The sequence below is a fragment of the Heterodontus francisci genome, chromosome 37 (genome assembly GCF_036365525.1).
Source record: "Heterodontus francisci isolate sHetFra1 chromosome 37, sHetFra1.hap1, whole genome shotgun sequence".
Lineage (NCBI taxonomy): Eukaryota > Metazoa > Chordata > Chondrichthyes > Heterodontiformes > Heterodontidae > Heterodontus > Heterodontus francisci.
In genome coordinates, this window is record NC_090407.1 from 14,248,127 (window position 1) to 14,261,613 (window position 13,487).

At 45.5% G+C, this 13,487-nt stretch overlaps 1 protein-coding gene across 3 annotated transcripts in view; it reads right to left on the minus strand.

Moving 5' to 3' along the window:
* The window catches only part of LOC137352076 (multiple epidermal growth factor-like domains protein 6), a 392,916-nt gene that overhangs the window by 25,059 nt on the left and 354,370 nt on the right, over positions 1-13,487 (minus strand). For all 3 annotated transcript variants that reach the window (XM_068017149.1, XM_068017148.1, XM_068017150.1), the window contains 6 exons: positions 11,899-12,027; positions 9,917-10,048; positions 5,653-5,781; positions 5,272-5,400; positions 3,738-3,866; positions 1,552-1,680 (listed from right to left, as the gene is read on the minus strand). In XM_068017149.1, the coding sequence (XP_067873250.1) occupies positions 1,552-1,680; positions 3,738-3,866; positions 5,272-5,400; positions 5,653-5,781; positions 9,917-10,048; positions 11,899-12,027 (777 nt within the window). The remainder of the gene's footprint in view (positions 1-1,551; positions 1,681-3,737; positions 3,867-5,271; positions 5,401-5,652; positions 5,782-9,916; positions 10,049-11,898; positions 12,028-13,487) is intronic.

Here is a 13,487-nt window from a genome sequence, read left to right on the forward strand (position 1 = left end):
ACTGAGCTACAGGAACCCCCGCACTGAGCTACAGTGACACCCCGCACTGAGCTACAGTGACCCCCCGCACTGAGCTACAGTGACCCCCCGCACTGAGCTACAGGAACCCCCGCACTGAGCTACAGTGACACCCCGCACTGAGCTACAGTGACCCCCCCGCACTGAGCTACAGTGACCTCCGCACTGAGCTACAGTGACCCCCCGCACTGAGCTACAGGAACCCCTGCACTGAGCTACAGTGACCCCCCGCACTGAGCTACAGTGACCCCCCGCACTGAGCTACAGTGACCTCCGCACTGAGCTACAGTGACACCCCGCACTGAGCTACAGTGACCCCCCGCACTGAGCTACAGTGACCTCCGCACTGAGCTACAGTGACACCCCGCACTGAGCTACAGTGACCCCCGCACTGAGCTACAGGAACCCCTGCACTGAGCTACAGTGACCCCCCGCACTGAGCTACAGGAACCCCTGCACTGAGCTACAGTGACCCCCCGCACTGAGCTACAGGAACCCCTGCACTGAGCTACAGTGACCCCCCGCACTGAGCTACAGTGACCCCCCGCACTGAGCTACAGGAACCCCTGCACTGAGCTACAGTGACCCCCCGCACTGAGCTACAGTGACCCCCCGCACTGAGCTACAGGAACCCCTGCACTGAGCTACAGTGACCCCCCGCACTGAGCTACAGTGACACCCCGCACTGAGCTACAGTGACACCCCGCACTGAGCTACAGTGACCCCCCGCACTGAGCTACAGTAACACCCCGCACTGAGCTACAGTGACCCCCGCACTGAGCTGCAGGGAGCCCCGCACTGCGCTACAGTTACTCCCTACACTGAGCTACAGGGACCCCCTGCATTGAGCTACAGGGACTCCCGCACTATGCTACAGTTACTCCCTACACTGAGCTACAGGGACCCCTCACACTGAACTACAGGGACCCCCACCCCTCACACTGAGCTACAGGGACCCCTGTACCGAGCTATAGTGACCTCCACCCAATAATTTGTTCAGCTTTACCTCAAGATGCTGGTGGCAGAGAATGATCTTTCTCCTCTTGTTGTCACCTTGCCTGCCAACATTAGGACCTCAGTGGTCATTTTGCACTGTTGGAGGTGCTGCCTTTCAGATGAGACATTAAACTGAAGGCATGTCTGTCTGTCTGTCTGTCTGTGAGTGGGGATTGGGGGTGCGGAAATGCGAGGGTTGGGAGGGTCTTGGGGATGGCAGGTCTGTAAAAGACCCCATGGCACTATTCGAAGAAGAGCAAAATAATTATTCCTGGTGTCCTGGCCAAACAACATCACTATAAATAGATTATCTGGTCATTACCTCCTTGCAAACTGGCTGCTGCATTTCCTACATTACAACAGTGACTGCACTTCAAAAGTATTTCATTGGCTGTGAATCACTCTGAGACATCTTGCTACATAACTGCAAATCTGGCTTTCTTTTTATATACACATAGAGAGCCATCAATGATCCCGTAACAAAGTTTGAACAGGCAAGCAAAAAACCAGCAGTGCCTGTTAGGTTTCAGTACTTACCCAGTTCACATGCCACTCCTGTCCACCCTCTTGGGCATATGCAGTGGCCAGTCATGTGATCACATGTTCCACCATTTCGACAGATGCACCTTTGCAAGCAGCTGACGCCATAGAGTCCTGCCGAACATGCTGGGAAATTTAAACAACAGCATTTAGACCTGGCTGTTGTCACAGAGGCATCCAAAAAAGGATAGAGCAGGGTACTTTCTAAATGGGAAGAGGTTAAGTACAGTGGATGTCCAAAGAGACTTGGGGGTTCAGGTGCATAGATCTTTAAAATGCCACGAGCAAGTGCAGAAAATAATCAAAAAGGCTAATGGAATGCTCGCCTTTATATCTAGAGGACTGGAGTATAAAGACACAGAGGTTATGCTGCAGCTGTACAAAACCCTGGTTAGACCCCACTTGGAATACTGTGAGCAGTTCTGGGCACCACACCTTAGGAAGGATATATTGGCCTTGGAGGGAGTGCAACGTGGGTTTACAAGAATGATACCTGGACTACAGGGGTTAAGTTACGAGGAGAGATTACACAAATTAGGCATGTTTTCGCTAGAATTTAGAAGGTTAAGGGGTGATCTGATCGAAGTCTTCAAGATATTAACAGGGAAAGACAGGCTAGATAAAGATAAACTATTTCCACGGGTTGGAGATTCTAAAACTAGGGGGCATAGTCTAAAAATTAGGACCAGACCATTCAAGAGAGATGTTAGGAAGCACTTCTTCACGCAAACGGTGGTAGAGGTTTGGAACTCTCTCCCACAAACAGCAGGTGAAGCTAGAACAGTTGTTAATTTTAAATCTGAGATCGATAGATTTTTGTTAAGCAAAGATATGAAGGGATATGGGTCAAAGGCAGGTATATGGAGTTAGGCCGCGGATCAGCCATGATCTCATTGAATGGTGGGACAGGCTCGAGGGACTGAATGGCCTACTCCTGTTCCTATCTTCCTATGTTCCTATTTATGGCACATAAGGAGGCCATTCAGCCCATTCGAGTCCATGCTGGTTCTCTGCGGAGCAATCCAGTCAGTTCCACTCCCCTGTTCGATCCCCATAGCCCTGCAAGTTATTTCCTTCAAGTGGTCATCCAATTTCCTTTTGAAATCATGGATCGTCTCCGCTTCCACCACCCTTGTGGGCAGCGAGTTCCAGGTCATTACCATCTCTTGCCCAAGACCTTCAATCTGTGTCCCCTCGTCCTTGTACCATTAATTAATGGAAACAGTTTTTCCTTGAATACCTTATCTATGCCTGTCATAATCTTGTACACCTCTACCAAATCTCCCCTCAATCTCCTTTGCTCCAAGGAGAACAAACCCGGCTTCTCCAACCTAACCTTGTAACTAAAATCCTCCATCCCTGGAACCATTCTGGTAAATCTCCTCTGCACCGTATCATGGACCCTCACATCCTTCCTAAAGTGTGGTGACAAGAATTGGACAAAATACTCTAGTTGTGGCCTAACCAGAGCTTTATAATGCCTCAGCATAACCTTCCTGCTATTGTTCTCAATGCCTCTATTTATGAAGCCCAAGATCCCATATGCTTTACTAACCACTCTCTCAATCTTCTTCAAAGATCCTAAAGATGCTGTGCATCAAACCAATCCCAGTGAGCTCGCAAACAAATCCAGGAACACCACCAGGTTCAGAAAGTATTAAGTTCATTCAACAACAGGAAATAAATTCTTAGAGTAGACACTTAGACCCCAAAATAGGTCATAATTGGTGTTAATGCAAGCTATGAAATTCTCCCATCACATGCAGATGATAATTGATGTCTCTGAACATTGGTTTGACATCCACTGGGTGCACATTTCCCTGGAGGTTTCATAATGCACATGCTGGCAGTGAAGAGAAGGAGGGGGACAGAGAAAGAGGGGAGAGAGGGGCTGGGGACGAACATGATGCCAAGGCAGGGAGAGGCCACACAGGTCGGTCCGCAGAGCTGGGGAAGCTGTGGAACTTTCTAGCGACTCAGCTGTGGGTGGTTACACGCATGCATGCACACACACAGACAATCCTGACACTGAGACATACTCTCTCCATAACAGATGAGGCCCGAGAAGGAGGACACACAGAAAGCCACAAATAAGAATTTCCTTTCCTCAACTGTGCCTGCATTTATTGCGACACATTTCACAAGGCGGCAGCTGCATGGATTTAGTGTAAGGCGGGACCTACCTCTCTGACATGTGGTTCCCGTCCAGCCAGGAGCACAGCTGCACTGACCGGTCACATGATCGCAGCTGGCACCGTTTTCACAATGACAAGATTGGCTGCAGTTCTCCCCGAACGATTGCCCCTGGCACACTACAGAAACCAGGAAAGAACATAAAGGGCATAGGATGAAAATCTGAACACACAAAACCTTATCTCAGCTTAACAACGCAACCTACATTTACATAGCGCCTTTAACATAGTAAAAATGCCCCAAAAGCGTTTCACAGGACTTATTATCAGACAAAATTTGACACCGAGCCACAAAGGATATATTAGGACAGGTGACCAAAAGTTTGGTCAAAGAAGATTTCAAGGAACGTCTTAAAGGAGGAGGAACAGGTTTAGAGAGGAAATACCAGAGTTTAGGGCTGAGGCAACTGAAAGCATGGTCATCAACACTGGAGTGATTCAAACTGGGTATAACCCCTGGAGAGTTACATCTGAGTGTGGTAGTACAGAGATTATGTTACTAGGCTGATAGTAGTCCAGAGAATGTGAGTTCAAATTGCACCACAGCATTTTGAGAATTTGAATTAAGTTTTAAAAATCTGGAAATAAAAAATTGGTGTCAGTTAAAGTGACCATGAAGCAGTCGGATTGTAAAAACCCAACTGGTTCATGAATGTTGTTTAGGGAAGGAAATCTGTCATCCTAACCTCCGAGCTGGGTCTATATGTGACTCCAGTCCCACACTTGCAGACTCTTAACTGCCCTCAGAAGTGCTCTGGAACTTCTCCCCCCTTCCAGGGCAACCAGGGTCTCCTTCCAATTCAGATAGGAGCTTGGAAAAAGTTCAGGCAAGGGCATTGGGTGAGGTCAGGTTGAGGTTGTCTGTGATGCCCCTTGCACTAAAATAGCCTGCTGACAACTCACTGTTGAGCTCAGGCCTGTAGAATGACAGCTTGGGAGAGATATCAGAGTGCCTCCAGCACCCGTGGAATTGCACATCAACAAGTATCAGTCTTGAGGGGAGGAGAAAACTAGAAGACATTGATTTAGAACCCATCAGATAGTCTAACCTCTGACCACTTCCTGTCTACCAAACAATCCAGTACAACTCGAATCAAAACACACTCTGATATTATTGGCATGGTGAGGACTTGCTTTGTTGGATGGGGAGCAACCAACACACAATCAAAAAACTGTGACAGGAAAGGAAGATGTGGAATGAATTTATTATAAAACTAGTAACTTTCCTATGGCATCCCCACTGACTGTGGATGACTACAAGTCTTTGACAATGAAGTCAGGAGATTTCAGAATCTTGGTCCACAGAGACACCTAACGGACGCAGCTTTCAACCATAATGTGACAATCGACATGGCATAATTAAACAGGAAATGTTGACACAGCAATCTATCACGGTAAGCATTGACGGAAAAGTGTGACAAAAAATCATGGTAACAGGAAGGAGGGTTCATGGACAGGAAGTGAGCACCCTCAGCAAGATTTTGAATACTATACAAATGTGGAAACCACAGTGTTGTGAACTCACACTGATTGCAGCTCAGTCCAATCCAGCCAGGAAGGCACAAACAGGTCCCCGTCACGTGATTGCAATATGCACCGTTGTGGCAATTGCACATTTTACGACACTCCATGCCGTAAAACCCATTAGGGCAAGCTGGGGAATAAGCATTGGCAGATCAGCGTGCGCATGCAGTCCATTTATATTGTACCAGTGTCCACAGAAATGTAAGGAACATTTTCACCTAATCGATATGAGTTGAGACATGGCAGGTTGTATTTTAAAGCTCCATTCACAAAAGACATGGTGAGATGCAATGGTTTTTCCCTTTATTTAGTTTACCCCGGAAATATCCACGTTTTCATTTGCAATCACTACACGAGAAAAACTATCACAAATGCTACTTACCTCGTTCGCAGAAGGTTCCGAGCCAGCCTGCAGTGCAGTTACAGGCTCCACTCACGTGATCACATGCAGCTCCATTTTCACACTGACACCTATATCGGCAGCCTGATCCATAATTACCTTCAGGGCACTCTGAGGAAAGAGAGAAAAATAAGGCCTGAGGTGCTGTCACTGGGTTAGGGCCAATGTTCCCTTTAAAATTTATTTGCTGTGTGTGGCCTGTTTTTTGCAGTACACAATCCCTTAATTTGCACAACCACACACTGAACAAAGCCTACATGGTATCTTTCAGGCTGCTGCGCAGTCCTGCATCCACACAGCTTAATGGGAATATTGGTTAGAACTAGGCCTGAAACAATGGGCCTGATTTTTAGACCCCACCAGGGCCAGGAACAGAGGTGGGTGAGTGCTAAAAATAATGCAGCTGGCCTGCGTGCCGGTTCCCTGACTCCATCCCACCCTCGGGCCATTTTCCTGGAGGCAGGATGGGGGTGGGGAGGGAGGCAGCAGGGCTACCCACCTGCATGTGGCAGGTAGCCAATTAAAGCAATTAAGGCCTGTTAATGGAAGCCAACTGGGATTTTCCAGTTGGTCTCCAGATTCCCACAGGTGACGGGGGGGGGGGCAGTTTAACTGCCTGGAGGCAGCCTTCAGGCGGAAGACTGGGGGCCAGCACTTCAGGCCTAGAAATCCTCCCTGCCTGCCTAGCTGCAGCAGTAGCGCTGGTCACCATGTAGAGGGGCTTTCCCCCCAACTGTGGTGGCCTGGCTGCAAAAATCATTTCTTATTTAAACTTTAAAGAAGTTGCAGAGAGGGCAAATCCACTATGAAGCACCCTCTTCCTCACTTACCATCCATTGCATCCTGCTGCTGCTTTCCAGCCGGAAGGCCTCTAATTAGCCCTCAGCTTCAACAGCCTGCCTGTCGTCCTTAATTGGATGGCGAACCCACACTCTGGCTATTAATTGGTCGCTCTGGGATAAATCACATTGAGTGATTATTTCCCACACTGTGTGGGCTTCTGACCCACATTTGAGCCCAACAGCGGGGTTCAGAAGCCCACAGAGAAAATGCAGCCCGACGTATCTGAGTTAGACTAGGCCTGCAACATAGTAACTTAATCCTGAGACACTGTAACTAGGTTAGGGCTGGGCTTGCAGCACTGTAACCAGGTTAGAACAAGGCCTGAGGCACCATAACTGAGTTAGTCTTGGGCCTGAGACTCTGTAATTGGATTAGGGTTGGGCCTGAGGCACTGTAACCAGGTTATGACTAGGCCTGAGACACTGTAATCAGGTTAGGGCTGCGTCTGAGATAGTGTAACTGGGGTTAGTCTGGGATAGAAGCACTGGCCCAGATATTCCAATTTAGCAGAATTGGTACACGTTTGACATCGTAGGGCCCTTGACCCCAACTGAGTTTCTATCTTCAGGATCATTAGTATAATTATGGGCGATCTGTAGCCTCTGCCATACATGCTTCATAGAGAGGATACGGAGGATGGCTGCTGGAGGAATGGGAGATCTGATCCAGTGTTGCATTATTCGCTAAAGAATTCTTTAAGAATATAAGCGTGAGAAACACTTAAGTCCATTGAGTTGATTGCTCTGCGTTCCTCATATCTGATGTCGCTACGGATCACTTTAAAGTTCGATGTTGGAGACTTATTTCCACCATTTGAATATAATTTCAATATGTTCATGAAATTCAACTGGAAGGTGGGTGCAAGGTCCCAGCCCCTGTGGCCAAAGTGAGGCTGGACCTTTCACTGTAACTTCTCTCTTCTCCATTAAGTGTCAGCCTTGGCTCAGTTGCATAGGATTCTCACCTGAGTCAGAAGGTTGTGGGTTCAAGCCTCACTCCAGAGATTGGGGCGCATAATCTAGGCTGATGTTGCAATGCTGGGGCAGCATTCTGTTGCGGAAGATGCTGTCTTATGGATGAGGTGTTAAAACTCAGGCCCCTTTGCTGTTCAGGTGGATTAACATGGCACTATGAAAACAAGTGGGCAGTGCTTCCAATCTCCTAGCCAACATTCATCCCTCAACCAATACCAACAAAATATTTGGTCATCTACCTCATTTGATGTTTGTGGAACCTTGCTTTACACAAAGGGGTTATCATATTTGCCATCAAAACAATTGTGACTGCACTTCAGGAAGTACTTCATTGATTGTAAAGTACTTTGGGACATCCTGAGGTTATAAGAGGAGCTATGTAGATGCAAGCTTTTTTATTCCACCTTGGCAATGTCCTGTACAATGGACCTCAGCCCTTCACCCAGCTTTATTTGTGCTCCAGCACTAGCATCCCGCATAATAACAACAGAAAATGCTAGAAATACTCAGCAGGTCTGGCAGTATCTATGAGGAGAGAAACAGAATTAACGTTTCACGTTGATGACCTTTCATCAGAACTCGTTAATTCTGTTCCTCTCTCCACAGATGCTGCCAGACCTGCTGAGTATTTCCAACATTTGCTGTTTTTATTTCAGATTTCTAGCGTCTGCAGTACTTTGCTCTTGTACTAGCATCCCGCATGTTGCTTGGTAAGTGAAAGCTCCCCTTCCCTCCCTTCATAAACTGCCAAGAACCCCTGAGTTTGGATCTGACTGGAATCCCTGCTGCTAAACTTAGACCAAACCATGACTGAATGGATGTCATTCATCAATCTAATTGCTGGTTGCACAGGAGTCTACTGCCGCATCTCAATTTCCTATTACATCCCCAAGGTCATCACTTATAACTAAAAATAAAAACAATTATGCTATGTAGGGAAATTTACTTCACTTGAAGACTGACCTAGAGGCCCCTTCCCTGCACACACAAGGTCCCTATATACCAATATTAATTATTATTTATAGCATTCATCATTGGAATCCAGTTTTGCAGACATTTGAAGATATTTATCAGCACTTTGAAAGCTGCAGAGGAAGTTCAATATTTAAAGTGCTACAGTTGCAAAGATATTCATTACTCTTCCCTTCTCACCACTTGACTTGCTTTCTGTTGAATTTGGCATCAATGATGCACCTTTAAGTGCCACAGTGCTGGGCCAAACAAGCTCACTGGGACCAATTGCACATTTAATCTCTCCCAGATGTGAACTATTCTATATCTGAACTCATACTTTGATGAGAAAAACAGCCCGACATCACAGATTAGCTGAGATTAGCCAAATCATGGCACAACCACATAGAAGTGACAGCAATTCCAAGTCCAATGCAGTTACCAATACTTAATCAATGCTAAACAGTTTGGGGCTCTTTTCTCTAGAAAAGAGAAAACTGGGAAGAGGCCTGATAGAGATCTTTAAAATTAGGATAGGCAAAGAAAAGATGTTTCCGTTTGTGGGGAAATCCAAATTCAGGGGGTCATAAATATGATAGTCAATAAGAAATCCAATAAGGCATTCAAGAGAAGCTTTTTTACTCAGAGAATAGCGAGAATATGGAACACGCTACCACATGGAGTGGTCAAGAGGAATAGCAAAGATGCATTTAAGGAGAAGCTAGATAAATGCATGAGGGCAAAAGGAATAGGAGGATATATCATGCATGAGATGAGGTAAGGTAGGAAGTGGCCCCTGTAGAGCACCAACACTGGAGCAAATGGCCTGTTCCTGTGCTGTAAAATCTACGTAATTCTGTGTAATACTATTTCTGGTGAATTTTGGTGTGTTTTCAGTTTAGTGCATGTAGTGTATTGTTACAGTAAGTAAACACATTCTAAATAACACCTCATCACATCATTGCAAGTACCTCCCACAGGTGAGTTACTTTGGGATTCAGTGACTGTTGTTGTGTAGGCAAAATACTTACTCAGTACCATGCTTGTAAGAAAGAACTTGCATTTATTAGCACCTTTCACAACCTCAGGTCATTCTAAAGTGTTTTACAGCCAATTAATTACTGTTGTATTGTAGGGCAATCCAATCTGCACACAGCAAAGTCCCACAATGAGTAATGAGATAAATGACTATATTAGGACAGGCTGTTTTAGTGATTTTGGGTGAGGGATAAATTACTCCTGTTAAGTCTCTACACTTTGTGTGCAGGCGTGCTATCACTCACTTCATGAATATGCACTCCTAATGCAGAGCTTCACTCATCTGGAGCGCACCCGCAGTCAAGGTCCATCTGTTAAAATCAGAAATCATGGGGAGTTGGCCTGGATTGCTGATATTTGCACCAGTAATGTGATGCTGTTGCCTGGGAGGGCAAGCTTATTAAATGACTTCCAGCCTCGTATTTCTAAACGGTACTTACTCTGATCACAGCGCTGAGCGGTAAAACCTGCCTCACAGATGCACTGTCCTGTGATGGTGTTGCAGCTCCCATCACTGTTCCTGCAGTCACAGGTGTTCACACAGTCTGGACCCCACCGACCAGCATCACAGGCTTAAAATAAACAATACAAGAATTAATGCCCTGGCCAGCTCAATGACTAGATTCTAGACAGAGCCTACTGGTTATTTACCATTGTAAGTCCCCCACCATGCATCATCTTGGTGGTCACCATTAACCAGAACTTTAGCTGGAACAACCATATCAACACTGGTGACAAAAGCAGGGCAGAGGTTGTGACCTCCTGACCCCTTAAAGCCTCTCAAGTAAGGTGTATAATGGAACGCTCACCACTCATCTGGATGGGAGTAGCTATATCAATGCTCAAGAAGCTCAACACCATCCAAGGCAGAACGGATTGTTTGATTGGTGTCCCTGCCTCTGGACTCAATCCCAACCCCTATCACCTTTGGTGCACCATGTGCTATCTACAGGATACACCACAGGAACTTGCCATGGCTGCTCCCACAGCATCTCCCAGCCCCACGACCAAGAAGAATAACAGCAGCATGTCATTGGAATACCCTCAACTTCGAGTTTCTCTCATCATCATACACTATCCTTGTACATATGTCGCCATTCCTTCCTCATCGTTGGGTCAAATTCTGAATTCCCTACCAAATACTTTGGGGGAGAACCATCACCACAAAGATTGAAGCAGTTCAAGGAGAAAGCTCACCACCTCTTTCTCAGGGCAATTAGAAATGGGCAATAAATGTGATAATAAAATATCCCACCGGATACTTCATGGTATGCTTTGTTGAAATAGCTAATACCTTGGTAATGTCACTTTGAAAACGCTAAAACGCTCTGGGATTGTTACACCCTGATAAACTATTGCTTCTGTTATCTACTTGCTCTGCTTAAATAGATAAAGAAGATAAACAAACCAGTTTGTAAACTGAATGCAGAGAAGCATAAAGTTGAAAAATCCTTCCTCCCCAACCTGTAGACTCCATGACATTTCTATTGATATGTCTCCATAAAGATGCATACACTCAAAGATGTTTCTCAATTTGTTTTCTCTTTTCTATCTTGGTGTCCTTCTTCACTATGGGCCTTGACCTTTTACCTTGGTTTCTTAGGAATGAGAAGCATACGTGAACGTGTTCTTTGGGTGCTGACATCTGGGAGGAGATTGAGTCTCTCGGTGGAGCTCTAGTAATTTTCATTTATCAACTAACCACACTGACTTGGAGTCAACCCCTACAATACTCTGTAAAGTTCAGTTGATGGCACCCTTCTACTAACATAGAAGTGGAGAAACTATTTCCTTTGGTAAGAGAATAAAAAACAAGGGGGTAATAATCTTAAAATTAGAGCTCGGCCATTCAGGAGTGAAATCAGGAAGCACGTTTACACAAAAAGGGTAGTGGAAATTTGGAATTCTCTCTGCCAAAAGACTGTGGATGCTGGAAAATAATTGGAGCTTTCACGACCGATAGAGATAGATTTTTATTAGGTAAGGATATCAAGGGGCAGAAGCAGATAAATGGAGTTGAGGTACAGATCAGCCATGATCTATCCGAAGGACGTAGCAGGGTCAAGGAACTGAATGACCTGTTTTTGTTCCTAACACAGGTATCCTCCACCACCCACACACTGATATGTATTAAATGATATTTTGGTGGATCCTGTAAGCAGCCCACTCTTTGTACTACACTAGCAACAAATTGTATTTAAATAGTGCTTTTAACATAGTTAAATGTCATAACTGTAGGACTGTAATCAGACAAAAATTTAAAGTGATCCAAAGAAAGGAGATATTTGGACAGGTGACCAAATAGTTGGTCAGAAAGGTGTGTTTTAAGGAGCATATTAAAGGAGGTGAGAGGGGTGGACAGAACTGGGGGAGGGAATTCCAGAGCTTCAGGCCTAGGAGACTGACTGTGTATGGTTCTTACCTCTCCTGCAGTTATGGCCAGTCCATCCTGCAGAACACGTGCAACGCCCTGTCACTGGATGGCACTGCCCCTTGTTCTCACAAGGACATCTCATCTGACACCCTAGGCCATATTGGCCTGTGGGGCATGCTGGGAAAGAAAAATAAACTCATATTTGGTTCCAGTTCAGAGTTCTCAAAAAAGGCACAATGAAAATATTACATTCATCCCCAGAGGTTATTTTTGTTTCATCTGTATATTAAATTCAAATGTCATCCGGCGCTTGTCTTTCTTTGTATTAAATATCCCAGTTTTCTGAGTTTTTCTAAGCCTTGGCTGGCACTTGCATTCTGCCTTCCTGAGGGAAGTAGTCGGATGGTGTTTTGGAGAGGAAGAGAAAAATGTCTAGGGAGGGAACCAAACAGCGGCACTAATAGGATGGTGGACTAAAGAGATGAGATTAGGACCTGCTCCTGACTTAGTCAAGCAGTAAGAGTTGTTTAAGGAGACAGGGTCTATGAAGATCTCCAGGAACAGGGGACAGGACCACCATGCTGGTTAATAGAAGGAACAATCAACAACTCTAGAGGCTGTGGAAAGAACATTTTGGGGGGGGAGGAGGGTGATGGAGTGGAATTGGGTAGCAGGTAGATGGTGAGGCATCAGTAGTGCCACAGTAAATATCACTGACAAGTATTTACAGGCACCTTCATCACATTCCAATGAGATTAGTACTGAACAGCACAAGGTGTGAAAAGATGAAAAGAAAAAAAATTGCAAATGCCAAAGATCTGAAATAAATGCAGAGCACACTGGCAACACACAGGTCATTCAGCATCTGGATCAGAAAGATAGATTAACATTTCACACATGACGCGTCATCAGAGCTCTGAGTTCCTTTTCTCCTCCCCACCCACTGTGAGGTCTTGCTTAGGTGCAGTTCCGTAATTACCTCACTCAAGTGGTCAATCCTCCTGCATGAGCTAAGGCAGTGAGTCCATTGCCTGGACACCTGTGGAAGGTCAGTGGAGTGGGAGAAACACCAAGAAATTCCCAGCAATTAATTCTCAGAGATCTCAAGATTCTGGTGTTTAGGTGTTGGATTTACCCACCAATGAGGCAGCAATATTAACGAACAGGCCTTTCCAAACCTTCAGGAGCAAGAAATTCACGCAGGGGAAACATAGGCCATAGGTTTGCTTAGCAGAAATCTAAAATTCTCTCAAAAAGCTGCTGAGTCTGGGGTGGGGTGGGAAGAGGGGGTGGGTGGTCAATTGAAAATTTCAAACTGGGATTAATAGATTTTTGTTAGGCAAAAGCATTAAGAGTTACGTAACCAAGGCAAGTTAAGATAAGTTAAGTTAAGATGGAGTTAAGATACAGATCAGCCATGATCTAACTGATTGGCCGAACAGGCTCAAGGAGCTGAATGGCCTATTCCTGTTCCTATGATAAACCAGTAAGAAATATAAACACAAATTAGAGTTGAGCTGCCTGGGGTCAGAGACCAGGACAGTTGAGGTAAGTGGGCCCTATTGCACCAGGGGTATTAGAATTAATTTATTAATTAGAATTAATCCAGAGTTTCTCATGAAGAGAGCGAGACAATC